The following is a 27095-nucleotide window of genomic DNA, read 5'->3' as shown; positions in this document are numbered from 1 at the left end:
AGGACTGCAAATAGTAAGATGAAATTCCTATTTAATAGTAGGTGAGCAAGGATGTGCTCATGTGACAGCTAAGCAGAGAAGTGAACAAAGGAACCTTTCAAAGCATTACTGGTCAGTCTGATTTTCAGTTGGTCGGTGGGAGGATCAGGTGTAATGGTTTGTTTGCCAAAAAGAAAGGCTAAAGAAATCAGAATTTCTAGAGCTTTTGAGGGGAATGCCTTATTGAAATGGCAGTGGAGATTGCTGGCTTCTTTAGGATGTGGGTAATGGGAATAAATTTGTCTGTGCTACTGTTGGTGAAGGGAGGAATTGGACACCAGACCTATGCTAAGGGGCCCTGTGGGTGTTGAGAGAAGAGAAAAGGTGTGATCACGGACTGGCACAGTTGTTTTGAAAGAGATTTTAATGTAGAAGCATTTGTACCTATAAATCTGGTAGAACTTGCCTTGATTGTGAGGAAGTGATGCAACTTGCCTAGGACAAAGCACTTCTTTATCATATAGTTGTATCTCTGCTAAGACTGCCTTTTTTTCTTATTCTTTTTCTTTTTCTTTTTCTTTTCTTTTTTCTTTTTTTTTTTTTTTGCATAATATTCTTATTTTGCTATAACAATAATGTGCTTCTAGAATAAAAATGACCTAAGAATGGGAAAGGCTGAATACAGAGAAAAAGTGTCTCTCTTTCTCTTTGGGAGGGGTCAGTAGAAACAATAATGTAATAATAGCATTCCTATCCTATCCTATTGATATGATTTTTTTTTTCTACTAAGATATATGAACTAGCTTGAAAACTGGGTCAACTTAAATGCTGTCACAAGTGCTCATCACCAAGCATGTATTGCTGCATACCTGTCACACTCAGCAGCTAGAACGAATTTCATGAAGAGACTGGGGTAAAAGGTGAAGCTCAGCAGGATTATTGGCTGTGAAGGAATCACATTTTTATAGTTTGTCTGGTACAAAACAAAGGAAATGGGGCAAAGTTGTGCTTAATACTGATAAGTACAAACAGTATTTGTCTTTTTGTTTTTAAATTGATATTTTTTGTTAGTCAAATTTATTTGCATACATTTAGTAAATAGAGTATTATTCCCATGGTGGGGTTTTTTTGCAGCTTGAGAGACTGAATTTATTGACGTATCTAGACATGGAAATTTACTGAGAATTGCTTTAAGCCCTTTCGGGGTTGAAAGTTCTTTAAATGGAATTAGTTTTAGTGCAATAATGGTATTGTTGGTGATAAATTACAATATTACATATTTACTGCTAGCCAAGAAAGAGCTTTTTAGAAGATGCGCTTTATGCTAAAATGAGGTTAGATGGGTGAAAGCCATGTTGTCATCTCATGGCATATCTTTGCTTCTGCAACTCTTGGTGATCATAGTTCACTGTAGAAAATTTAGGATTTGTGTTGGAGAACAACAGCATTTCATCCTCATTGAACTGCCCAGTAAAGATCGGGAAATAATAGCATGTATGATTGTTGTTCTATGTAAGTAGATAGCTTGCCAACCTGGAGAAGGCCAGCGTCAGGGCTCAAGCCTGTGCTTTCCTCACTGTGTTGAGGCTCTGAAAGCATCCTCTGGGACAGATCATAAGCTTTCCTGTGTGGGTAGGAAAGTGATAGGGAGCAGTAGCTCGGGCTACCTCTGCAGCTAAAGCCTGCCATAGGAGTAGGTGATTCTCATCTGCTTCTACATCCATTCAGCCCTTGGCTTTCTCACTGATGATTACCTTCAGGATGCCAGAAGGCAGTGCTGGCTTTGTGATGCAAATCAGTCCTGCCAGATCTTACTAAGGTGATTCATTCATCCGGGATTAATTTTTAAGGCAGCTTGTAACATCTCTCTCATTTGGTATGAAGGATTTTGCCGAACACTTCAATGAGACAGTTACAATCTCACTCATGGTGGTTTTTTAGTAATTCCTTTCATTCCTATTGTCACTTGGGAGTTTTATATCAGTGCCAAGAACTGGACAGAGAAACACAACAAATTCACTCTCCCAGAGTGAGGAGAAATTTTGCCTGCAGGAGTGAGTTGAGTTGCTGGGTTTTTCTCGGGAGGAAGGCAAGAGCAGAGAGGACAAGAGTGGTCCAAATGGCCTTACTGTTTTTACCAAGACATGTGGCAGGTAACTTCTTAGTGCTTGTTCCTCAAACAGAGAAGTGGAGGGGAAGCAGCACAAGAAAGTATTTTACTAAAGTGGGAAGAATAAACCAAATATGCAAATCTCAGCGATGTGGTTTAGTGGTGATCTTGTCAGTCCTGCTGTAATGGTTGGACTTGACGATCTTATGGGTCTTTTCCAACCTAATTGATTCTGTGATCCTATGAAATAGAGGCTCCAGTGCATTTTTTTGATAGGGAGGGAATAGAACAGACTCACTGAAATTTACGTGGCATCATGTCCTGTTGTGCAGGGATGGAGCCAGCAGCAGGGTGGCCAAGTAGAGAGGAGTTGTTGTGATTCTGAAGGCAACGTTACCCTGCAGAAGATTCAGGAAATTCTCAGGTTTTGTTGCAGAACTTACTTCGGGGAGGAGGACATGTTAAACTGAGACCCGGGAAATGCTAGGCTTAGTTGTTTAGAGCACCTGAGCTCTAAGCACTATTCTCCAAACCCCTGGAAGTTAAAGAGGAGAGTATGGTGCAGCACTTCCCATTTAGAACTATTCAAAACTTCTGGGTAGCGAGTACATATGGATCAAGCAGCAGTATGTCAGTCGTGATAACTATAGAAGTCCAAAGTGTGCATGTGTGACCATTCTTCTTCACACATTGCCTAGATACCATACCTCTGGACAATCCAAGTCAAAAAGTCAGAAATAGTGTCCAACTAATATAGTGGTTTAAAAATCATAAGCTATAAATATTATTATATTTGGAGTTTATTTTTCCTTCGCTTTTGAAGTTCCATTGTGTACTTAACGTTACACTTTCCAGTTTCTCAACTACTCTGAGAAACTTATTCTCTTCTAATCCCATCACTCTGGGAGGTAGAGATGTAAGAAAAACATGCAATATTATGAAATATGTAATAAAATTGTAACAATTGTCAATATGGTAAGAAGAGTAAACAGATAATCAATTTAATGCTATGATATGCAGCAATTCATCCTTCTCAGTTGGTAATGCCTGAGTCAACTAGATTGTCTACTAAGGTCCACAAATGCTGTTAATTTGCAGGTGTGTCATAAGCAACTGTCACTTTCTTCCTGAGAGGAAAAACAAAACAAAACAGAATGTAGACCTGAACTTGTAAATGTGTTGGTTACCAAATGCTTTAATAAAGTAACAGCCATATGTTTTTAACAAGTGATGAATACATACAGAAGACAAATTCTACAAACTGTCCATAGGCTGCAGTTTGTCTATACAACATCTTCAGTAACCCCATGCTGATAGCAGATATACAAAAGCAGTAGAAAAAAGATTGATTTCTTTAACATCCTAAAATTCACATTCATATCTTCAGTTTTTGATGTGTTCCCTTCATCCTTCAGAATGGATTTCAGGGATGTTTCAAATGTGTTCTTAATTTGCCATATGTGCTTCACTTATGTTGTATCACTGCAGTGGCATATATGTGGCACAGCAATTTTAGTCTAGAAAATAAAGATATACTGGGGAGTGAGCAACCATGAAGGAAAGGAAAAAACACTGAAAAAATAGTGAGTGGAGAAGCTTGGTGCAGAGGAAGCAGCCTGGGTTTGAGAGAGAATTCTGTGATGCCAGCATGCCTTTGAAAGCTTGTTGAAGTGTGTTAGGCAGTTGGAAACGGAGATGTAAAGGGGAAATTTAGACAGCAAAATTTAACTGATGCTGGATAAAGGGGAATCTCCTGTGATGCTGTATGGCTAATTTTCACAGGGAATGTTTAATTCTTTCAGATATTGCAAGACTGCTTTTACCGTTTTAATAAATAGAGGTTGCTGCTTGTGAAAATCCCCTTAGTAAATGTTATTTTGGAGGGTGTTGGCCTAATACACATACTGAGGCTTCTTTATTCACTTTTTAACTGACCTGCTAAACAACTGCAAGTTTTCTTCAATTCAGTAAGCTTTAGCTGAATAAATAGCCCTACCAATTCTTGATAAAATAGTCAGATAAGAAAAGTCATGGTATTAAGATGAATGGTTAACATGTGGAAAATTATTCAAAATAAAAATATTCTGCCTGCAGTTCTATTAATATTATCAATGCATATATAGTGCACAATTATGGTATATAAGAATTACGTACACCCATGTGCAGTAGACTGCATGGTATCTACCAAATCTTTACACTGTAAATAATTTACATTTATTGCCAAGCAGAATCAGAATTTTCAAATCTCAGAGGAAAATAAAGTCTTGTCAGCCATTCATGTTGTCATTATTACTGAACGTCTAGTAACCATTTCCACAAATGTAAAAGCCTAGACATCCTCCCTCTTCTTGGATGAGGTAAGTTGATTGATTCCTGGAGCCAATTTGCTCGAGATGCAGCTGTCTGTCTTGAACTTGATGTAGCGTTTGCTCTGGGTAAAACAACAAAGAGAATGCAAGTACTTGTTTGTGCTTTGGGCTGGTCTGGAAAGGGTAGAATATTTTATTTTATGTTTTATATACCCCCTGCTACAAGTCTTGCTAGCAGGGAGAAAGGAGTCATTTTTCTACCACGATGCTCACAGTGCCTAATTAATACTCACCAGAGCTAAGCCCTGTAGAAAACCACAGATAAAAAGAAAAAGAAAAAAAAGGAGAGGCCCACCAAATACTAAGACCCAAATTGCCATGGGTAACAGAGGAAGTGTGTGTGCAGTTATTTCTGATGAAGATGGTGTGTTAACATTTTCTCTGTCTGTGGGTTTGAGTTGGTCAGTTCAGTTTTTTACTCAGGAGGGACACATTGTAAAATACTGCAAGTTAATGTTGGATAACTGGTCTTCAAATAGGATTAAAAGGCATCTTTCAGAACATAAGAGAGAAAGCTCTTTCAATATGCAAAATGCACAGACTGTATTTGTCTGCAGTTAGTAAACATATATGTAAATCACATTTCCATAGTAAGAGATTGCACACTGCACAGAGCTTGCATAGCCTATACTTGGTGGGCAAATACTACTGCAACAATTCAGGGGGGCGATGAGTCCAACACGTGTCACTTCCCTAATTAGAAAATCCTGTTGATATAGAGTTGCACAAGAAAGCTGGTTTGACATAAAAAAATACACATTGAACTTGAATATATAGTTTGTCTGTGATGATACAAGTGCTTCCTCTGTAATGCAGATTTCCTCTCTTAAGAAACATTCACTTCAAAGTGTTATGCAAACTACTGCACTACAGCAGCAGCCAGAGAAATATACTGCAGCATGTCCCAGCTGTAACACACACCTGCCGGGTGCAGGGATTGAAAAAACAATCAGCCAGCAAGTGATGGAATGTCTCTGGTGCAATATTTTCTGCCTATTGAAAAATAAAGACCTAGGATAAGGTTGGTGTCATGTCCAAAGGAAGTCTTTTGTGAATACAATGCTATGGCATAATGCTTTTAACCTGTCGTCAGCCCCAAAGGAAAGAAGAATCTGTTTTCTTTGGATTATCTGAGTGGCTACTACCTGGCAAACCAGAAATGTCTTCCACTTATGCACACTAAAGTGAGCATTAAGCAGGGCATGTCTTTATTAGCTCTGCGAAAGAGCTTTCCTGTTCTTGTGTTAGCAAAGGCTAGTATTTATTACAATGTAGTATGGGAAGAAATTAGTCATTCGTGATGTGGAGTGGAGTATTTTCTCTTTCACATGGTTTCTCCATTTCTATCTTGTAAGCCACTAGCACTTTCCTGCATTTTAGATGATGCATTTACATTTTCAGTTTGTACATTTCCATTTCTGGTTTTGCTCTTCATTGGCAGATAAGAGGGGAATAGATACGAGAATTAAGGGGAAAGGTAGTGAGCTACCTAAAGCTGTGACAGAATGGTTTGGGGAGAAGTGGTGTCCTTAGATACTGCTATGGCATATGGATATTTGGGAACTATGTCCATGCGTGTGAACTAAAAATAGAAATGCCAGGGTGCTTATAAATGGCCTAATTTACAAGTCATGTAATTTTTGCACTGAGTAACTGATTTGCATTGGCAGTTAACACCATTTGTGTCTGAGATAGAAAAGTAACTGTAGTATCCCTGTTTGCTAGCAGTTCAGACTTGGGACTGTAATGTAAAGTATAATGTCAGGCAGCGCCTTGCCTAGTCGAATTTATGGCTTTGGAACAGCTTGTTACACACCCGGTGTGGGACTGGGTGATGGGATTAGAGAAATCCCCACCTTTTCATGTGCCCTAACAGCAGATTGCCTGGTCTGCAGAGCTCTGCTGCATCAAAAGTAGATTAAATCTTTATTTAAGAATCACAGGATGGTGATAGTGCTCTTAAACAGTAGCTGCTATTAAAATGTCAGCATTGCTGTCAGTCACTGCCGAATACCTGAGTTAGCTGTTTCCCCTGATATTGAGAATGGAAAATAGACAGGTTGCTACTTAAAGTGAACTATTGTAAATGAGGAGCACAGATCTAATCCTTTCTGATATGGCTTATTATCCATCTGTAATATTAAAAATGTATGTTGTATTACTTCAGGGGTTGCACTGACCTCTAGATTTCATGCTTCTGGATTTTACTACTTCTTATGCACTGTTATGTTTTTCTTCTGTATTTTGGCAATATATAAAGGCTTAGTCATATATGTGAAAGAAAATGTGAAGTTAGAGATAACGTGATAATTGTCCATTTTATGAAAACTTGAGGGCTTTGTCTTGTAAGCATTGTGCAAAATGGCAGATATTGATATCTTAACTAATTATTCAATCAAGGATTGGCAGGTCAGTCAATGGGAATGATGTACAATGGCCTAGAATTGATCACACTTCATTTCCCATCAATTGGCAGAGCAAATGGTAGCTCAGATGATAAGTTGGGATCATTGCCAGTCATTTTTGGGCTCATGCCTTCTGTTTTTTCTTTCTTTTTCTCTTCCAAATGAGAACCCCCAGACTATTTGGTGAAAGTGAATGTCCTCTGATGTTGGTGAGTAAAGCAATGCAGAGTTTTTGTAGCCTCTGAGGGATGTGACACTATTTCAGGCTCCATAATTGATGCTGCTTCATAGTCCTGTAATCACCTAACCTTATTGAATTGTCCCCATGTGAAGATTTGATTTCAAATTTAGTAATCATTATACATCATTTATTTTCACATAGATTACAGGTTCATCTGTAAAGTGACAGAATTTCACCCCCGAGCTCTTTGAATGTTCAGCTCTTCACTTTTACTTTTTTTGGATATGCTTGTGACGGTGATTTACTAGCAATTAGTAAGCTTCCATGACAGATTTATTGTAGCCTTCCAAAGAGTGATAAATCAGGTATGTGGCTGTGGTTCTCTAGGACTTCTGTTTAATACAGGAACACAGAGTTAGTTTTCGTTGAAAGCTTTGGTATGTAAGGCAGGACTTAACCCAATTAAAGCTCCACTCCTAAACCTAAATGTAAAATTGCAGTTTAAAAAAATCTTTGCTTAGCTGCTGCCTAACCCTGAAAGCACCAACTCGCGGTTTCCTCATTTGAATTTCAAGTGAACTGGGTGCCTACACTTCTTTTTCTGCATCTGCCAAAATCTTTCTCTGATTCCCGTATAAGGCTGCTCAGGAGCTGGATATTAGTATTTCTTTATCCTAAACACTGTGCCTGGTTCAGCTGACCCACCCTACATTGAGACAGCCAGCCTTGCCCCCAGAAACGTAGCTGGAAGTGATGGTTCCATCTACCCAGACAAGTTGTTTCTTCATGTCACTGTTCACTAGAAGGTAGTTCATACTTCATCACAGAATCGTTTGGGTTGCAAGGGACCTTAAAGATCATCTCCACATCCCCTGCCACAGGTAGGGACACCTTCCACTAGACCAGGTTGCTCAAAGCCCTGTCCAACCTGGCCTTGAACATGGCCAGGGATGGGGCAGCCACAGCTTCTCTGGGCAATCTGTGCCAGTGACTCACCACCCTCACAGTAAAGAATTTCTTTCTAATATCTAAATCTACCTGCTTTTCTGTTTAAAGCCACCCCTGCACCCTTGTCCTATCACCGCTTGCTCTTGGAAGAAGTTCCTCTCCATACTTGGTGTGAGGTTTCTGCATGCATTCCAGTTTCTGGGATTGTGTTATGTTGTTCTTGTCAAAAAGGTAATGCCCTATTTAGCTTTTGGGATAGGGATTGATTCCTTTGAAAATGGTGACTATTCAAAAATAATCTGGTTTTGACAGGACCACTTGTTTTTGTACTAACAAGCTTTCTTTTGAAAGTACATTGATCTGTTCTTTGCTCTCCCAGATGTCTGTTGCTCAATAGTGATTGAAAAAAATACCTCATTTCTGATGTGAAACCATCCACATATAAAGCAAATGCATACTGAACCAAAATAGACTATTTTAATAACTTTTTTTTTAATTAAATGAAAATGTAGCATCCACTGCAGTCTCTGAAAGCAAACAAAACCCCGGCACGTTTAGCATGTTGAAAAGATTTTGCTGTGTTCTCAATGTTATACAATAATTAAAAAGGAAACCAGCTAAGCCTTCAGAACCTGTCCCCTTCTATACAGAATGTAATTAATTTCTGTTGAATTATCATAGCTGTAGTGTGATTATCATTTTTGAGGGGTAGAAATCCTGCACTGTTGCTGTCTGCTGTGTTTTGGGAAGCAGGACACATGATAGAAATGGAAAGATTTGAACCACATTCCTGCTATAATAAAATGCTGATACATCAGTGGAGTTTGGCTGCTTGTTTCTTCAAATGTGGATTTCCAGGACAGAGGCTCTTCCTGGCTGTGCTGCACTAAGAAGAGCAACAGTTTTTCCTGGGAAGATGTGTTGCTTTCTTCTCAGATGTGCAAATCTGGGAAACAGGCCTGACACAGTGCAGACACTGCCATGCTCAGGGTGAAATTCCCGCTTTGTTCACACTGTCCAGGTGCTAGCTGTCCTCAAGGGCTCTCCCTTGCAAGCTGTTTGGGCAGTTGTGGTCTCATGAGTACAACTGGGCAGGCCGAGTCAGGATTATGTTCTCATGCCATCTCCTGGCAGATTGTCACCGTGTTTGCCTCTCCCGCATTGTCTGTGTCCCTTCTGCCCTGCCCTGTTCTCCACAGATGTATTTGTCTCAGCGGGAGAGATCAGCGGGAAAGCCACTGGGGCTGCGGGTGGCCTTGTGTGGCACAGGGAGGGGATTGGCGAGGACAGTGCAGGTATGGGGCACTGCACAGAGCCCTCCTGGGGGTGCTGCAGGCTGTGGGGGTCAGATGTTACACCTCTGCTCATACAGTCAGCTAGACACGACTGCTGGGCTCTGAGGGTGAAACATCAGGCAGCTCCTGAGAACCACCTGATACATGTCGGCATCAGAAATGCTGGTGCCACCTCGCCCTGCCAGCAAGGCAGTGGGCTTTGGGCAGCTGCAGGCAGAGGCTCCTGGCCCATTTGGCTGCAGGGTGAAGCAGCCCCTGAAGGCAGCCCAAGGGCCATGCGATAAAGATGGGTTGAACTACCTGGTCACATCTTTGTTCAGTGGAGTGAAGGAGTTACACCTGAGGAGTAGCTGGTCTTCTTTTTTTTAATTCTTTGCTGAAAAATTCCCATACAAGAAACTGTTGACGCTTCAGTATTTCTCTCCTACAAGAAGAAAATATCCTGTCATCAATCCTGAGAGCAGAAATGGTGGCTCTAGAGAGGTCTAGGTTTGTAAAAATATCCTGTTTAGGTGGGTGGGTATTATCTGGGGCAGTAAAGCTGGAAAAATGACCTACATGTCCAGTGCAGAAAAACTACTTTAGAATGTGCCTATAGCTCTGAAGAAACCGTTTCACAGAAGTTCATTCACATGAAACAAGAATCCTGGGCTGCAGCCAGGCATGGTACAGAGTCCTGAAAAGCAAGCACTGATTACAGGATTTAAAATTTCCTGCTGACAGGTATCAGTTAGATGTCAAGGCATTCAGTAATGGTGATTTGAAACAATGAAAGATTAAGAGATGCTTTAAAAAAAAACCTCTGCAGCCTAGCACTTCTTGGTCATGCTGCCATGCTCTCCTTTCCATTCTTCCGTGACCACCATCACCCATCTTATCGTAGGATTTTGGGCTGAATTTTATGTGCATTCAGTGTCACTAAAGAAAGCGATGTCATTCACCTATCTTCTTTTTTTTCTGCCTTGTTTTTACTTATCTTTGCCTCCTATTCCCATTATGAAATGGATCCAAGGAGTGATCAGTGAAATATACTCCCTCCCCCCCACGCAGGAAGAAGTGAGCAGGAATTGTTTAATGTCACTACCAGGTAAAATGCACTTCAAATGACACACACATCACATACGAGGAGTACAATTTAGGACTAGTAATGTAAAATAAAAAGCAGATAAAGTGTATAAAGCACCCACAAATCCCCTGGTACTCTGCATTTCACCTTATTGCAGGAAGGTTCCATCTCTGCTGTTGCTCACTTAAAGATGATATATTTTTTCCCTGATTTCTGTGGTACCTGTTCTTCAACCTACCTCTTGCATCCTCTCTGTGGCACACCATTCTACTCTTCAGATTCCTTGACCACAGTTGGGTAACTGTGGATTTAAGTTATATCATTTCCCCAGTTATAGATAACCTACATCTTTAAGCAAGGAATATACTGAAAAGAGTTAGCCAAGTGCCTGGGAATCGTGCTTCATTCAAATCAGTTGCTGGTAAAACCTAAAAGAATACAATTAAACTGTGTATATGCCACAGCCACAAGAGAATGCACAGTTATAAATGTCTGTGAAATACATAGATGCGGAAATAGACTTTACTTTTATCAAGGTCAAACCCCCTCTCCCCCTGTAATTAGCTGATTTGCTATCAGCTCTTTCCTGGCTCAGTTGTTCAAGGTCTCTCTCTTCTCATTTGCCCTGCAGCTCAGAGTTCCTTCTTCTGAGAGACACCTTCTTTTCTCTCCATCCAGCCTTTCTCCACTTCCTCCAGAAATTTGAATTAACCTCATCCTTCTCACCCAAACTTATTTACCCCTAACTTATTCAGAAGATAGTTTCAACATTCTACTATGAATTGAAGAGCATCTCTTTGGAGAAGCAATGCCACGCTGGCAGACAGAGTGCCATCTCCTGTACTTGATTGTCTAATTATCCCTCAGTAGGCACATTTCAATGCTGAATGTTTCCATCCACCGAGTGTTTGATATTAACCTGCACACTGACAAATAGACTTGATACAAACAGCCTGATGGATAAATGTGTTTATTTGTTTATTTCTGTCTCCTGATCAGGGCTGTGATAATAGTAAACAATAGGTGAGACATGTTTGGAATGCTTGAGACCCTTTAAAAAATGCCACAAAACCTCAAGAGCTGACCCCTGAATTCAAAGGATTGTTTTTCAAATCCAGTTGTAGTCCAAAACCAGTTAATATTACAGTGATAGTTACATATAGATATTTTGAAACATCTGTTTTCAAAATGTTTTCTTTTCATCTGGATGTTTTGAGCAGTTTTCCTGCCAGTACCTGTTTCTAGCATCTGTCTTTAGTGTCAATATGATTATGGAGGCTACCTTGGGATCTTGCTGTGGAGGTGGTACAACGTTGTGTGGCGTTGAACCTGAAGCTCAAAAAAAACCTTTGCACGTCCATGACAGGTGCAGAGAGAGCAGCTGAGGGCTTATCTCAATGGAGCATTTAAACTGGAAAGGGTTGCCAAAACATACCTAAGCAGATAAGAGAAGTTGATGTGAAAACTTCCTGAAGCAAAAATCCAACTGTCCAATACTTTTTTTTTGTAGACTGTTGAAATAATTCCTGGTTTTCTGACACATCAGTGATAACAATTTGCATAGTTAAGACATCATGCTTGTGGCTTTATTGCATTTTAGTGCAAGTATTTTAGCTGCAGAACAAAAGTAAAGCAGTTTGACGTAATATGGATGTCTATTTGCACTCCTTTTAAGATAAACATTAGGTAATAACCATTTCTTTAGAGCCTGTATATTGTTCATATGATTCTCTCTCTTGTATAACAGCTCATGTTCATCAACATGATACATTCCTACCTGATTTTCCAGTTCTGTCTTTCATTGAGGATATTCTTTTCTTTCTCTGATTGCTTTTTCTTCTTAGACCATTACTCTAGTTGATAGCTTCAGGTTATCAGTGTATCCTATCTCCCTCTCCAATAAGCGTATGATTGATACTAATCTTCCTCATGGGACACATTTATAGGATGCAGGATAGAAACTACTCTCTAAATCTTAGCTTTATATGTGCTGACAATTTGCAAGGTTGCACCTTATATTCACTTCAGGTGGCTTAGGGGAAAACATCAGCACCTGTAATCATGCTTCTAAATAAGAAGAGAAATGTGCTCCATATACTAAAAGTTATCTTGTTGTTCAGTCTCGTGTGCTGCTTCTGCTTGTATTTTATGTAACTAGAAAGGGCTCAGTTTCTATAGGTGGTCAATGTCCTGTAACCAGACTCATGCCTTTTCTTTCCAGTGAGAGGAGCCATATTTTAATTAATCTAATGGAAGCTTTGACTAGCAGGCAGTTCCCTGAAAAAGAGTTAATGTGCCGGAAAACACTTCACACAAGCAGAAGACTCTTCAGTGACTAATGTGCTTAACGGTACTTTTTCTAAGAAAATTATCCCAGTGAAAGCTTTATGGAGTACATTTGTTTTTCTGTTTTTCTTTTCATAATACAGCCTCATGTTTTGAAATTGAATTAGATATGTCTAAGGGCCTTTTGAAAATAGAATGATTGTACTTTTATTACAGGTTTTGCAGATGCCCATCAGTATAGTATCATGGAAAACAAAAATATTGCATTCCTTGGAGGAATAAAGCCTAGGGTGCTGTGATCACTAGTGTAATGAATGCATTTGGTGAACGTTGGTTATTATTTCACCATTTTTACTTATCAAATATCTGAAGGCAGAGTCCAGTTATATAATTAACTCTGAAGAATCAATGGGAAATGAAGATGCTAATGTTTCCATAACATTTGCATATTCAAGCTCCACAGCCCAAGAAACAGAGAGAAGTAATAAGAAATTCATTTGTTTTATCTTGTTAAACAGACATGCATTTATCTTTATGAACAGACTTGCCAGGCCTTTTTTGAATTGCAAAGTTTTATTGCAAACGCTTGTTATTTAGATTTGCATAAGGATGAACAATGTTGGGCAAGTGGTATCTCCTACCCTTTCTGTTTACTTGTGTGGTATCAGTCAGTAGGATATAGTTTTCAAGACAATCAGTGCTTTTAGTTCAGTGATAATGCAGTTTGTTTTCATGGCAGATGTTCTAACATTCCAAAAGTCTAGTTCAACAAAAATTATAAATGTATTTGTTCAGAGGATTTTTCTCCCCCCTCTTTAAGTGGTCTCTGTACCTGCTAGCGTAAGGGTTAAAGAATAAAAATGCATGAAGCTTGAGGGGGAAGTCTGAGCTGACATGCAGGATGTAGAAATTAAGCTACACTCTTCATCTGAACATACATGTGAAAATGTCATAGTCAAAGCAAAATCATCTCTTAGATCAGAACTTGGCACCACAAAATCAAAACTCCCAGAGACTTGAAAAGGGCATGTACCACAGCAAGTTGAAGTTGGTTGAAGTTCAAAACTCTCTTCACACTTTTTAAGTGTTTCAGTCTGGTTTTTTGTTCTAGCTTTTTATATACAGAAGTGTTACCTAAAATGTCCCACTATGCATCTGAATGATTTTTTACTGTTCTGAGACTAGTTTGAGAGCATCATTTCATAGTGCGTCAGGTAGATGGGACTTGAAAAATAGCAAAGCAAAGCAAACTCTTTGTGCTTGTATGTGTTTTCATTTTTAGTTGTTTACATATTTTTATGAAAGCACTGTTACACCACCAACATATTACAAAGCAAAAATAATTAGGGATCTTGCATTATTTTCAGAGGATCACGTCTCCCAGAGTACTTGCATTGTAGAAATCACTACTGCAGTGCAGTACAGTGCAGTGCAGCTGTACTTCACTAACGAGACAGGTTGAGCCCCACAGCTTGCTGCATTGACTTACAGAACTGAAGTTACTCCACAAGTGTGCGGATTCAGGGTTTCTATTCTACTTGAAGGTGATTGTTAGGAATTTCTCAAAAAAAGTGGATTTGGCCTTTACAATTGTCAGTCTTCTAGGGAAAATATTAAGGAAGGAGGCAGTCCGATAGAAACAATATGTATAGCTTGCTTATGAGGGATGGATGTAATGGCGAGAGAAGCTTTATACCTGGAGCAGTGCTGAGTGACAGGGGCTCACAAGAGCTAGAGTGGCCTTTTGTCATGTGCCAGCAATGTACTGGGGATGCCTGGAGCTCCTGCAGAGGTTGGGGTGCCCATTGTGACAGGGAGATTGTCCTCAAAGCCTCTGGGAGAGGAGAACTGGGAAGGAGCAGCCAGCTTAGTGGAGCAGTGGTACCAAGCCAGCAGCTTGTAAGAAACCTCAAAGTGGCTTAAAGCTGCAAGTAAAAAGTTAGAACTGAAGCTGGCAGGACAAAATACTGTTTTACTGGCAATGCATTAATTACTCAGTGGTGTTGCCAGTGGCTGATGACCCAGCAGTCAAGAACAAGCCATAAGTCTCAAATGCTTAGTTAAAGGTCATTCATCCAAAAGGAATTTGGATATTCTTTAACTTTTCTCAGTCTCTCTTGCTCTCTCCCAATATATTTTGAAGTCATCTGTAGTATTTCCAGATGTATCTATAAGGAATGCTCGTGTTCTGACATGTAGTCATTTTTTGCTGAACTCCATAATAAGCTGTTCTTCACTCCAGAAGATCTTCTTGGGTTTGTTTTTGTTTGGTTGGTTGGTTGTTGTTTGCTGTTTTTTCCCAAGATAAAATACTCTATTCTTTATACTACTGATAATGGAGTGATCTGAACCCAGGAGTCTTAAAAGTAGGTCAGTAAGTACTCTGTATAGGAAAAAAATGTATCTGCCAGGGTTTCCTGATTTTACTGGAGGGAATTGTCTTGTTTTCCAAATCTTTGCCTTAAGATAAAAAGACTTCTATAAGGGGAAAAAAAAAAAAATGATTGCATCACAAAGAAAATAATTACATCTAAGAGTAACATATTTTGAATCAGGAATAACATTTTTCCATTGATTTTTTTTTTGAGCAATAAAGTGTCTGAAAGTAACATTTTTCTATCATTGGACAACATAGATTTTAAAGTCAATAACAGAGCAGATTGCCTCAAATTGGAATATACAGAAACAATTGTGGCATTGTTTTTTGTTTCTGTTTGTCTGTTGGTTGGTATTAAACAAATCAGAGGTATCTGATACAGCAGCAGTACTTCCCAGGCTATAATCTATGTAACTGAAAGTTGCCAGGAATTAGTTTGGCCTGTGATACTTACAGTGGTGCAAGGTTGCACTCATTTTTTGCAGTGTTAAGGTGCTGTTACGGGGTTTACCAGAACCTAGCAAGGTTCACCTGCTCCCTTCATTCCCTTGGGATAGCCCATCTATCCCAGAAAAGCACCAGCTGATTTTGCCGTCTTCTGGAGTTCTCGCACTGTGAGCTTGCTGTCCTGTAACCTGTCTTCTCCCTCTCCCCCATATGTATCTTGAGGTGACTGGAAGTGAGAGGTAATGTAGGCAATTTATGTGGCCGATTCTTGGCCTGTTCACTGTCTCAGTGCCCTCAGTGTTGATATGACTGCCTTGTGTTGTCCAAGTAGCCACATGCGCTGCCATGTTGCGCAAGGTGCTCTACACGTGGCTCAGGTACACATGAAACGGTGGCTGCTTATTGACAATGGGTACGACTGTCAGCAGCTTTTACATGCACAATATGCTACATTTCAAGGTAATTAATACAGATGCCATAAAACTCACCTGTCTCTCACCCTCTCCCTTTTCTGGTCATTTTGAAGCAAGGCTCATAAAGTTAAATGTTGCATCTCCTACCTAAAATATAACTCACATGTCATGGGTTTGCTTTTTTTTTTGTTTGCTTTTTTCCCCAAACATCACTGTAATAATTACTGTAACAGAGAGCTTTCTGTGGAGCTAATGTTCTTCTGGCTTAATGGCCTCTGGTTATTCTCAGGCCATCAACTTTTCCCAGCTGGTCATCAATCCCAAAGAACTGCCTTGTGCCTCCATTACTATTGCTTAAGTAGATGACATTTCTAGTGCAACTGCTGCCTCCCAATGAGATGATATTACAGCCAACAGCTTTTTCCCCCCCTTGCTTTCAATATTGTCAAAGCATTATAAACAGCTGGTAGGAGACTGTTGTGGCTGTTGGCTGTGAATTCATCTGACAGTTTTTAGGTGTGAGTTTTGTAGACTATAGCTGAAAGCATCTGAGTGAGGTGACTGAAAACGACTTGCCCGGAGCAGGTACATGGGCTCAGCCCCCATGCATCATTCAAGAAGTAGCTAGGCAATACCTAGCTACTAGAATGTTTTGGTCTAAAGACTTTTTACCAGAAGAAACAGTTTGCAAACAAGATCTGGAACAGATGTTTTGGGGGGTGTTAATGTTTATCATCTAGCAAATGTTGACATCTCCTCACTCACCCTTCTCCCCAAGTTTCCATAGCTCCACTGATGGTGGCCCTTGTTTTCTAACAATTGATGGATTCTCTGGCAGACTTTTAAAAGAAACAAGTAAGTTGTAGCTCAGTAGGCCAGAAACTAGCAGAGATTGTTTAGGTGAAAATGTCTCACTATGTGGATATTCGAACCCGTGTGAGTTAATATTGGTGCTGACTACATTTCCTTTAACCTCATTAGCACTTCATCTTGCTTTCCCAAGCATGATGGTGGAGCAGCTAGTTCACCTTAGAGCTTTTGCTTGGTAATTCATCAAACTGGCAGATGAGAGCTTAAAGGAAAATGCATGTAAATACTGCATTAGGAACCTTGGCTCACAAAGGCATGAACATTTCTACCCATATCATTAGCTCAGGATTACAATCCATATATGTGAAAGAAAAGTGATTTTGTTGTTTGGGGAAGATGGAGATACAAAGCTTACTGGTCGTATCTTTACACATATTCTGTCTTTAACTAAAAAACATTTAATCATTCATTAGCTATTCTCACAGAAGAAAGGCTCAGACTGCAACCACTTATTACCTTCAAAATTAAAAACAAATTACTTAAGTAACATACCTCCTTCAAATACTGGGGGCCAAAGCATTTTGGAATGGAGGTTTGAGATAATCGCAAACCTAGGCTATGTCTTCTTTTCAGCTTTAGAGTTTTCAGCTGTTCCTCACTGCACACTGATTTATTCATTTGATTCCTATATACATGTGTTTGATACTAAGTGTAATTACATGTCACGATAATGTCCCCTCATTGCTAAGTTTACACCTGGAGGTATGCTAACCATGTTTGTAATAGCATGAACAACAAGCTGCCATGGAGACCACAAGGGTTTGATCCTGAGGTCCTGAGGCCCTTGTTGTACAAGATGGCTTAGGTTGCTAGCACTCTTCAGAGCAATGAATACTGTCACCTCCTTGGTACCCCGGATCTACTGGGTACCACAGGATCAGGTCAGTGCCACAGTGCAGGAGACAACTGCTCTCAGCATGTGCGCCTGATTTGGAGCCTCTGGAATTAAACCAACTTGTTACTCACCCGGAGAGTATCGGAATGCTATTATTTATGGTTAGCGATGAAAATAAATTCCTGATGGACATCCTTAGGGAAGAAGATCAGTAGATCCAAATGGCCTTCCAAGGAAACCCAGACCAGTGAGCAACCACAGTTCAGTCTGCTGGTTTTGATTTTGGGGTTGTTTCATTTGTTTTTTTCAAAGAAAGGAGAAGACACACACGTGTGTTCTGTAATATAATGTTACTGGTCTTAAATGCTTCAAGATACTGTTTCCTGGAGGGCCATCTTCAAACAGTCATTAAGTCCCAGTTTACTGTATTCTTGTTACAAAGTAGCAGTTCAAGTATACTGTTAACCCTTTGCCCTTTTTTAGTTCTCATGCTGAGCAGCAGATACAGTTAAATACCCCTCTTACTGATACCTGTGTTGGTGGCATACTTGAGTAGTATGATTTATTTACTGTGTAACTTTTAAACATGACCTGACAAGCTAGGAAAAGTTCAGTGCGCTAACTCACTGTCATGTAAAATATACACAGACATTAATGACCAGCTCTGACTGTTGAACCACAAAGGAGGTACAAGAGCACTCGTTATATAGCAACTTAGAAATAGCATGGAAGGATTGGACCAAGGTATAGCTCTCTTCCCTTAGCAAAGTTCTCTGACCCCAAGGTTGAAAAGCTATTTACACCTGTGCTTATGAGGACTTAGAATTGATTATTTCCTGCAAAAGACTGAAAAGGAAGAATCAAAAATGCTCTAATTATAGCTAATTTATGGTGAGTGGAAGTACAATCCTAGCAGCCAAGAACAGTATAGAATCTGTTGTGAATACTGTATATGAAGCAACAGTGGAAAGGAGGATTTAAACAGTAGACTTGAACCCACAGAGGAAGTTTAAGGGCTGTAGACCTACACGACATTTTCCCCATCTAAAATTGTACAGGTAGCGTGTCCCCAGCTATTTGGGAAAACTGCTGGCAGAGATTTATGTAGAGTGCTCTGAGATTCTTGCTGTAAAATGTGCCATGTACATGTAAAATACAGTTATCATGTAGTGAGTGGGAAGATGTCTACAGCTAATTTTGAAGTATGTATGTCTTTGCAGCCTTTAAAAATGCACTGCAAGAGCTGTGCATTGGTAACCAGCTCTGGACACCTTCTGGGAAGTAAACAAGGTGACAGAATCGACGAAACAGAGTGCGTAATACGAATGAATGATGCACCTACTCGAGGTTATGGAAAAGATGTTGGAAACAAAACGAGCCTTCGAGTCATTGCACACTCCAGTATTCAGAGGATTTTGCGGAATCGCAACGAACTCTTAAATATGAGCCACGGTGCCGTGTTTATCTTCTGGGGTCCTAGCAGCTACATGAGGAGAGATGGTAAAGGCTTGGTGTATAATAACCTGCAGCTGATGAATCAGATACTGCCTCAATTAAAAGCATATATGATTTCTCGCCACAAGATGCTTCAATTTGATGACCTTTTTAAACAGGAAACTGGGAAAGACAGGTGAGAAATTATATGGATACATTTGGGGGATGTTATACAGTAGTAAAATAACATAGTTTATATATATATATACACCAATTTCAGATCTGCTCAGAGGGACCATCACACCCATTAAATCCTCTGCTTCGTGAGTTGTAATATAATATGACATGCCAAATAACATCACTTGTAACATAAGTAAAAAATACACATCAAAATAATTTGTATGGAGTATTGCATCATCAACTTTGAATACCAGAATCTGGATGTACTGTTCACACAGCCAAAGAGGCAGGAGCTGTTTAAGTCTCACTTTGGGTTAATATACCTTAAAGTTTTTTTTACTGATTCTGACAAATCAGAATGGATAGGTTATATTTTCTTATAGAAGAAATGCTGCCATTCAGTGAATTATAATAGCTGTTTATTGAATTTAAGCATTCTTGGAACATTGCAGCTGTAAAGCTTCTTGTAAAACAAATAAACATTAGTCATAGATTAGGTGCTTCAAAGCAGTTCATCTTATACTTCCAACTGGGAAAAGGAAAGTTATTATGATAGTTACATCTTTACGAGACTGTTTATGACTTGTAGGCAGATCTTCAAATCAAATTTTAGTAAGTGACCCACTGCAGGACTTGAGCATTTTCACATATAACGTCTGAAAATGGGCATTTAAACCAAAGACTTCCTAGCAAGAAATAAATTTATTTTTAATGAACTCCTATTTTTTACTTATTAAATATGCTGCTGTAAAAGTGGAACAGGATCCCCACTTAGGTACAAATGAAGAGGTAGGTTTATTGTGCAGTAACTTATGGTGAGATTTTTCTAGCTTCACAAATACTATACATACACACCAAAGTTAAGAGCTGGGCTTGATCCTTCTGTGGTCAGGGAGGACTCAAGAGCACAGACTGTGTTTTCTGGGCTGCACAACAAAGGCAGAACCAGTGTTAAAGGAAACTTTTGTATCCTCTTTAGCTGACGGTGACTGTATCTTTGCTTGGCATTTGCTGCCTTTGTCATACCCCTCACAGTTTGCTTGCAGAGCACTGTTCAGTTATAGTGGATCAAACTATGCATCTGAGTTCTTAGCTGACTCACAGTAATTTGGTCAGTTTCTTACCATTAAAGGTCCTTTTCTCTTCATCTTCAAATCAGTGCTTGTGGGTCTCTGCCAGAGACCGCCTCTGTCAGAACGAGAAGGAAGGATAATAAGGGGAGATTGCTAGTTCTGATGTATTACAGTCTTTCCCAGGTTTGTTCACCTAGAGTACAGCGAAGTGAGAAGGTGAATTAAGCATTTGAACCCTTCAAGAACAGTGCAAAGGATTATCTGTCTTTACACCCAGTGTTTACAAAGGCATGTAAGTTAACAAAGCTGTAACTGCACTGTACCATGCCCCACCATCACTCCTAAGGGTCAGACCCTGCACACAACGAGTGTACACTGCCACCTCCTTTCCTGGATTACTCTTCCAGTGTAAGACCACTTGCAGTTCCCAGTTTTGAGGAACAATTTACCTCCTCTGCTTCAATCTGGTCAGTTCTGCCAGGAAGAGCCAGGGTCCCATTCCTTTCCTGACACTTGCTTTGCAATTTCAGGCAAGCTGCTCTTTCTGGTTCTGCATCACCCATCCGGAGCAAGAGGCCTATAGCTGTGCATGTGATGAAAGCATTTCTGTTTCTGCACAGGCACCAGGCTCAGTCTTGGCTTCTGAAATATTCTCAAGGCATTTGAGACTTTAATGACATTATAACGAGTTTATAGCAGACTCAGTCATGGGCACCCTGGACTCCCAGTGTGAATCAAGGGCATGTGGACACTAGCAAAATTCAGCTGCATGAACAAGTCCTGTTGCTTTTAAGAACTCACAGGCTCTGCTGTGTATGAACTGCTCCTTTAGAGGACACATGCAGCATACTTGAAGGACTAAGAAGATTAAAACGGGAGATGAAAATAAATGAATAGGCAGTACAGCAAAAGAGAGGGAAGATGAAAAGAAACATGGGTAGGAAGGAATTAGTAAGGGGAGAAAATTTATGTAGCTGTGGGGGCAGGAGCAGAACACTGTACAGCCCAGAACGCTGCTTTGCTGTTCCTTGTGAGGTTTCTGCTGAGCTCTTGACATTAGTGCCTGCAAAAAACAAAGGAGGGAGTGAGAAGCCTGATTACAAGGTTGCAATAATCAAACCATTCATTTCTGTCTTGAGAATGATGAGAATAAAGGTAATTGGATGTATTGTGCTTTTAAAAAAAAAAAAAAAAGCTGATTTTGAAATGAAGGGAAACCTTCAGAAAACACTGCCACTTACATAGTTTGGTGAATGACAAAGGATGCAGAGCAATATACTTGGTATTATAAAGTAACTGTACTTGAAAATAACTTTATAATTGAATAAGGGTACATTAAGAAAATATGATTCAGAACCAATATTACAGTAATTAGATAAAGGAAGCATAAATGAAATAACTGCAGGAAGAGTATTTCCATAGAGATTATAAATGAGATTTTGGTGGAGCAGAAAGGCCTTTAATTGTAATTTAGTGTTCACTACAGAATTATCAGCAGTGTGTGTTAGTTCAGCATATAAAAGAATATCTGATAATTTCCCCTAATAAGCACATGACAGTTCTTCATATTCTTTCTTTACAGCTGATTAGGTATAAAAACAGTATTCTTTTGTTGGACTCTTGTTCAGATCTTTTGTGAAAAGGCAAGACACTGTAACCCTGTTTCTCTATTGCTGTCCTACAGACATGGTATTTAAAGAGGCTAGAGTGGTACTTGAGTAAGTTTTAAATTTTATTTCATTGTTTAGCTTTTAAGCTAGTTTATTTAAATTCAGTTATTCTCCTGTTTATTGAAAACATTAAATTACAGCCTAAGTGTATGTAAGCAAAAAGAAAACTAACCCAGCAGGCAGCCTAGCTGGGTTGCCTGACCTGTATAAAGCCCAGCCACTTTGGTCATGGTCTAGATATAATTGCTCCTTTGGTTTTGGAATGTGAAGTCTTAGGCAGCTAAAACAGTGGCCTTGTGCAAAGTGTTCCAAAGTAAGTACTCTTAGCCTGGCCATGTTCCTGCTTTACCTAGCAATTCACAGGCTCAGAAACTCTCCAGTGGCAGGAAAGCAATTTTTTAAAGTTTTTCTCTATCTTTCCCTTTCCTAATAATTTTGAGCCAAAAATTATTTACTGGTTTCAGTGTATTGTTTCAGTGCCTGAAGGCCTCTGCTGAGCTTATGACCCAGCTATGACAATGTGACAAATTGCACCACCACCCCCAAGCTTAAGTGCAAATTCAGAAAATAAATAAGGCTCCATAATTGGAACTAATGAGATGCTTAAATCATGTTATTCTCCAAATGCTAGCTTAGCCTGGAAGTCTGTATGTCAGGAGCAATAAAAACGTACATTTCAGGTGTTCACACACTGTCAGGTGCCCCACAAAGGACAGGACAAACTACCTAGGCTCTCCAGCATCCTTCGGACACTTTTGGTTAAAGAGTTCCCATATGTTTAGAAGTGCCTTTTAAGCAGCAGGTACTGATACTACTACCACTTGGGTTTTTTTTCTTTGTAATAATCTATTTCACTGAGGAAACTGGGAACCTCGGTATAAGGCATTCCTTAATCTGACAGTGCTCAAAACATCTCCCTCCTACTGCCCTGTAGGTGACCTACCTGGAACCAACTTGTTTAGCATTAGCTTGGGAAGCTGCTTGCCTACCGAGTTACTCATTAGTGATCACTGGCACTTGCTCGCAGTGGCTGTTGTGGCTTCAGGTCCCTGCTCCCAGGACTGTGGTGCATTCTGCTGTCACTGTAAAAGATGTCCTTGGACTGAGGTGAACACCTGGAATTCCCAGGTGACTGCTCTGATGAGAGTTCTTTGCTGTGCTTTTTGGAGGGGGGGGGTCACAAAACTTCACAGGTGTCAGGCAGATATAGGTGTGGTGGAATGGGGTTCATGTACATTCCGCATTAGTACAATGCGATACAGCGCACAAGCCATCCACGAGCCTGCACTTGCTCTCATGGTGCCTCAGCTTTAGCAAGAGATGAAAGGAGAGCCAGTCACTGTGACAGACTGTCATCAGGAATCTGAGGCCTTTCTGGGTCACAGATGACACCAGCTTGAACTTCTTCCTGCAGGACTTTTCTAGCTGAGTGAGGAGCCATTAGGATACTGGTTGTCTCCTTCTGTAACAGCATTTGAAGAGAGACCTTTGAGTGAACTTGTTTTTAAGACTCATCTATAGATGAGTCTCCCAGCTTTATGTGCGTCCATTTCTAAGAGAGGTGCCCGACTCAGTCCTGTAGGGCTGCCCTTAAAACATGCCTTTACAACATCAAGACGTGCTTCTTTCTGGCATTTCCTTGACCCTCCTGTTACAAGACTGCCAACATTCCCCCAGCATAGGGACAGTGCAGGAACTTAACATAGGACCAGGACTTTCAGTGCATGTGCCAAGCAACCAGTAACCATTATAGTACCCAGCTCTTGCGCACTAAACACTAACAACCGCCAAATGCTAGGAAGAGGAAACATTACTGTTGCCATTTTGCAGATCAGAACCTGTGATACAGCAAAGTTTAAGCACAGCTTCTAAATCTCGTACATCTGTGAGCAGTTACATGGAGATCTCTCCTATTTTGCATGAATAATGCTGGGACCAGTTGTGCCGCTTTTGAAGACTTCTCCCAGCTTGCAGAGAAGGCCAGGAAAGGAGCTGCCTTAGAGGATTCCCTTGCAACACTGTCACTCATATTCAAAGGGCCCACCAGGCAGGGAGGGGACTCAGGGCAGGATCATTCCCAAGCTGGCTAAGGGACAGGCATAGCAGCTAACTAAAAGTTTCTTGCTAGCAGTCACAGTGAGGGGCTGGGAGCTTCTAGAAAATCAAATCATGGATGGGGTAAGAGGAAAGAGGGTTAGACCAAGCATTTGAGGCCTGATCTTCCTCTAACACACAGGCTTCTTTGCATATTGTGGGAGGCAGCATTTTAAGCAGCCCTCTTCACCCCTCATGATGCATCTTCCTGAGCACTTAGTGTGTAAGTGATTATAGATGTGTATAGATTACTAGCAGAAGATTATAGGACATGGAGTTTCAGTGACTTACAGTAAACTTAACAAAAGGTCAGCTAAATATTAACATTGCTGTGCCCAAAATTAATTACAGCAAGGACAGTTTCTGCATAGATTAGTCTGCTGACAGAAGACAATAGCAAAAGCTTTAGAAGGTGAACAGGCAAAAGTAGTCTTGGTTGCCCAATTTTTATAACCTTTCACAAGAATGAAAAAAAATGCCCAGAAATTGCTTCAGATCTATCACGAATTATTTGTCAGCCTAGAAACTTAATTATGTTTTTCTTTCAGGAAGATATCCAACACTTGGCTTAGCACGGGCTGGTTCACAATGTCTATCGCATTAGAGCTCTGTGACAGGATAAATGTTTATGGCATGGTGCCACCGGATTTCTGCAGGTAGGATTTATTCTGGAACCATTATTAGCCAACAAGGCTGAACGTTACCAATAAATATCTGAATCTTTTTAATTTTTTTCCTCTGCAACATCTTCAGTCCTCTTAAAGCAATTAATTAACATGTCCCAAGATCTGATTCTGAAAACAACAAACAGTATTTAATTATGTTATATAAAATATTTAAAAATGTTGTTTGTAGTGTGGGAGAACTAATCCATCTTGCTGGTTTCTTTTAGTCTCTGAATATTTATCAGCTAAAAGTAATGCAATAATTGGCATGAAATTAATCTGAAAAAAAGTAGAACTGGAAAACATTACTTTTGTTTTTAAAGTTTCCCCCCAGCTAATACAGAGTTCTCACAGTGACTAGTTTCTAAATTGAACTTTCTATGCAACTCAATTAAAATTGTTGTATCTGTCACATAAATCCCAGTCTTCCAGTCAACTAACTTCCTAAATAATCCCCACCAAAAAGAACCAAAACCAAAAACCAAACAGGATTTGGATCTACACAGAATAGATGATCAGTCCTGTAATCACCCATTTTGGGCATTCAGGGCATGGGCTGCAAGTGGTAGAAGCAGCAGCACACAAATTCTGCCTGTGGGAGCTGGGCTTAAAGCAGAACACCCCTTCACGCTGTTTATGAACTAACAGCTTGGGTACATTTTATGGCTACATTGTGCCTCCAGTCGTATCTGGGACTCAGACCCAAGCTGCTGGTTAAGGTTTCCCACTGTGGATCAGTGATACAGGGAAACAGTCTTCAAGATTTCAGGTACTGGACCAAAATCACGTTTAGCCACATGATGCAAAGTACTGATCTAGTATAAATTCATACAGATTTGTTTTACATCACCAATCTTTATGCTGACTTAACTATCACCTGTCCATCCATTACTAGGCCTGGCACTCTGGCCTTTCTAAGAAATGTACTTGTGTGCCCACACCTCATCGTGATCCCATCGGCACTTTTCGCTCACCAGCGATGCAGAGAGCTGGTACTGGCAGTCTGGAACAATGGCATCAGTGCAATCCTTTGTCAACTGCTCGTGAATCCCTTTCACTAAGAAGTACTTGTTTGAATTCTGTGTTGCAAATAGAGTGATCTCACTGAGGTCTGGTTCATTGACTAATTCAAGGTGCTTTTCAGGGGCAAAGGGAGCAAGGCTGCAGTGACAGGTTAGCTCATCTGTCAAAGAACAGGACTGCTTTGACTTCCTTCTGAGCACTGAAAGGATCATTCAGGAATCTGCATTTGTCCTGGGCACATGGCAGAAATCCCTGAAGAAATTACAGTATAAAATGTCAACACTAAATACCACTTTGTGAGAATTTCTACAGATTATAATAGAACACTAATGATAAATGCTGTGATGTACTGCCAGATTTCATCATGAATTCTCCAAGGAAAATAACAAACCAGATTAGATATTCCAGACAACATAAATACCTTCCACAGCACAGCATTTCAGCTCCCCTGTCATTGCAGTTGGCCAAGACACACTTCTTCAGTTTCTGTAAGTGGCTGGTCTGTCTTACTCCAGAAGTGGCTGTATTCCAGTGGCACATGGAAGTAATTCTTGAATAAACTGATGATCTGAAAATGCAGAAGACCGCAATTCACTGCAAAGCAATGTTCAATACTGACTTTTCATGCAAAGTCAGATTAGTTTAGATACATACACTTAATTTCTTAAAAAAAACCCAAACCTTAAAAAAAAAAAAAAAAACCCTAAAAAGAAAAAAAAGCTGGTTTTAAGAGAGGCTAAAATTGTCACAGAGACCATATGAAAGGCTTTCATATAGTTGATACCCTAAAATCAAATGGAGATAATACTAAATTATAACAGAAGAAAGGCTGTAATCAATCCTACCATTGATAGCTGTAATAGTGCTTACAGCCTGTATAAAAAAAATCCTAACATAAAGGTACACTCATCCTTTTGTAAAAAAGGACAAGGTAATTTCAAAAGAATATTAAGTGTCTTCAGGTTTATTTGCCATGTGATGAAGGGGAAACCTGCAGTTGCCATGCCTGGAAGAAGCTATCCATTAAGATCTACGAAAACAATCTCTCGCCATAAATACAGTTAACCTTAGTTTGCTCTTCAGCCACTCATTAGGAAGTTAAACAGCGCTTCCTTTCAAAGAAATAAGACAACAAAATAGAATAGTAGAAAGAAAGAAATGTTTTGTAATTTTAAGCCATATTTCCTGGTTTTCAGTCAGACAAAATACAAATCTACCATGAAAAAAAACCAAAACAAAAACTGACCAAACAAACCCCAAAAACAACAAACCTCACCCTCTTGTGTGCACAAGATGGTATAGGTACTTCAGTTGCTGTGCAACAAGAGTCACTAAGATTAAAATAAACCCAAACCTCTTTTTTCTATTCGGAGTT

The 27095-nt window shown here is 39.9% G+C and overlaps 2 protein-coding genes across 4 annotated transcripts in view; one reads left to right on the top strand and one right to left on the bottom strand.

Annotated features, from left to right (window-relative positions):
• The window catches only part of ST6GALNAC5 (ST6 N-acetylgalactosaminide alpha-2,6-sialyltransferase 5), a 74071-nt gene that overhangs the window by 39737 nt on the left and 7239 nt on the right, over window positions 1-27095 (top strand). For both annotated transcript variants that reach the window (XM_030494060.1, XM_030494061.2), the window contains exons 3-4: window positions 18802-19211; window positions 24581-24688. In XM_030494060.1, coding sequence (XP_030349920.1) covers window positions 18802-19211; window positions 24581-24688 — 518 coding nt within the window. The remainder of the gene's footprint in view (window positions 1-18801; window positions 19212-24580; window positions 24689-27095) is intronic.
• PIGK (phosphatidylinositol glycan anchor biosynthesis class K) overlaps window positions 19593-27095 on the bottom strand; it is a 92448-nt gene continuing 84945 nt past the window's right edge. The window contains exons 11-12 of one of the 2 annotated variants that reach the window (XM_030494058.1): window positions 26142-26288; window positions 19593-21331 (exon numbers count right to left, since the gene is read on the bottom strand). In XM_030494058.1, the coding sequence (XP_030349918.1) occupies window positions 26172-26288 (117 nt within the window). In that variant the 3' untranslated portion in view covers window positions 19593-21331; window positions 26142-26171. Of the gene's footprint in view, window positions 21332-24813; window positions 24827-26141; window positions 26289-27095 lie in introns of those variants that run through there. The other variant, XM_030494059.1, reaches the window with a different exon arrangement.

Source organism: Strigops habroptila, chromosome 8, assembly GCF_004027225.2.
Source record: "Strigops habroptila isolate Jane chromosome 8, bStrHab1.2.pri, whole genome shotgun sequence".
In the NCBI taxonomy this organism is placed as follows: domain Eukaryota; kingdom Metazoa; phylum Chordata; class Aves; order Psittaciformes; family Psittacidae; genus Strigops; species Strigops habroptila.
This window is presented reverse-complemented; position numbering and strand designations above follow the sequence as displayed.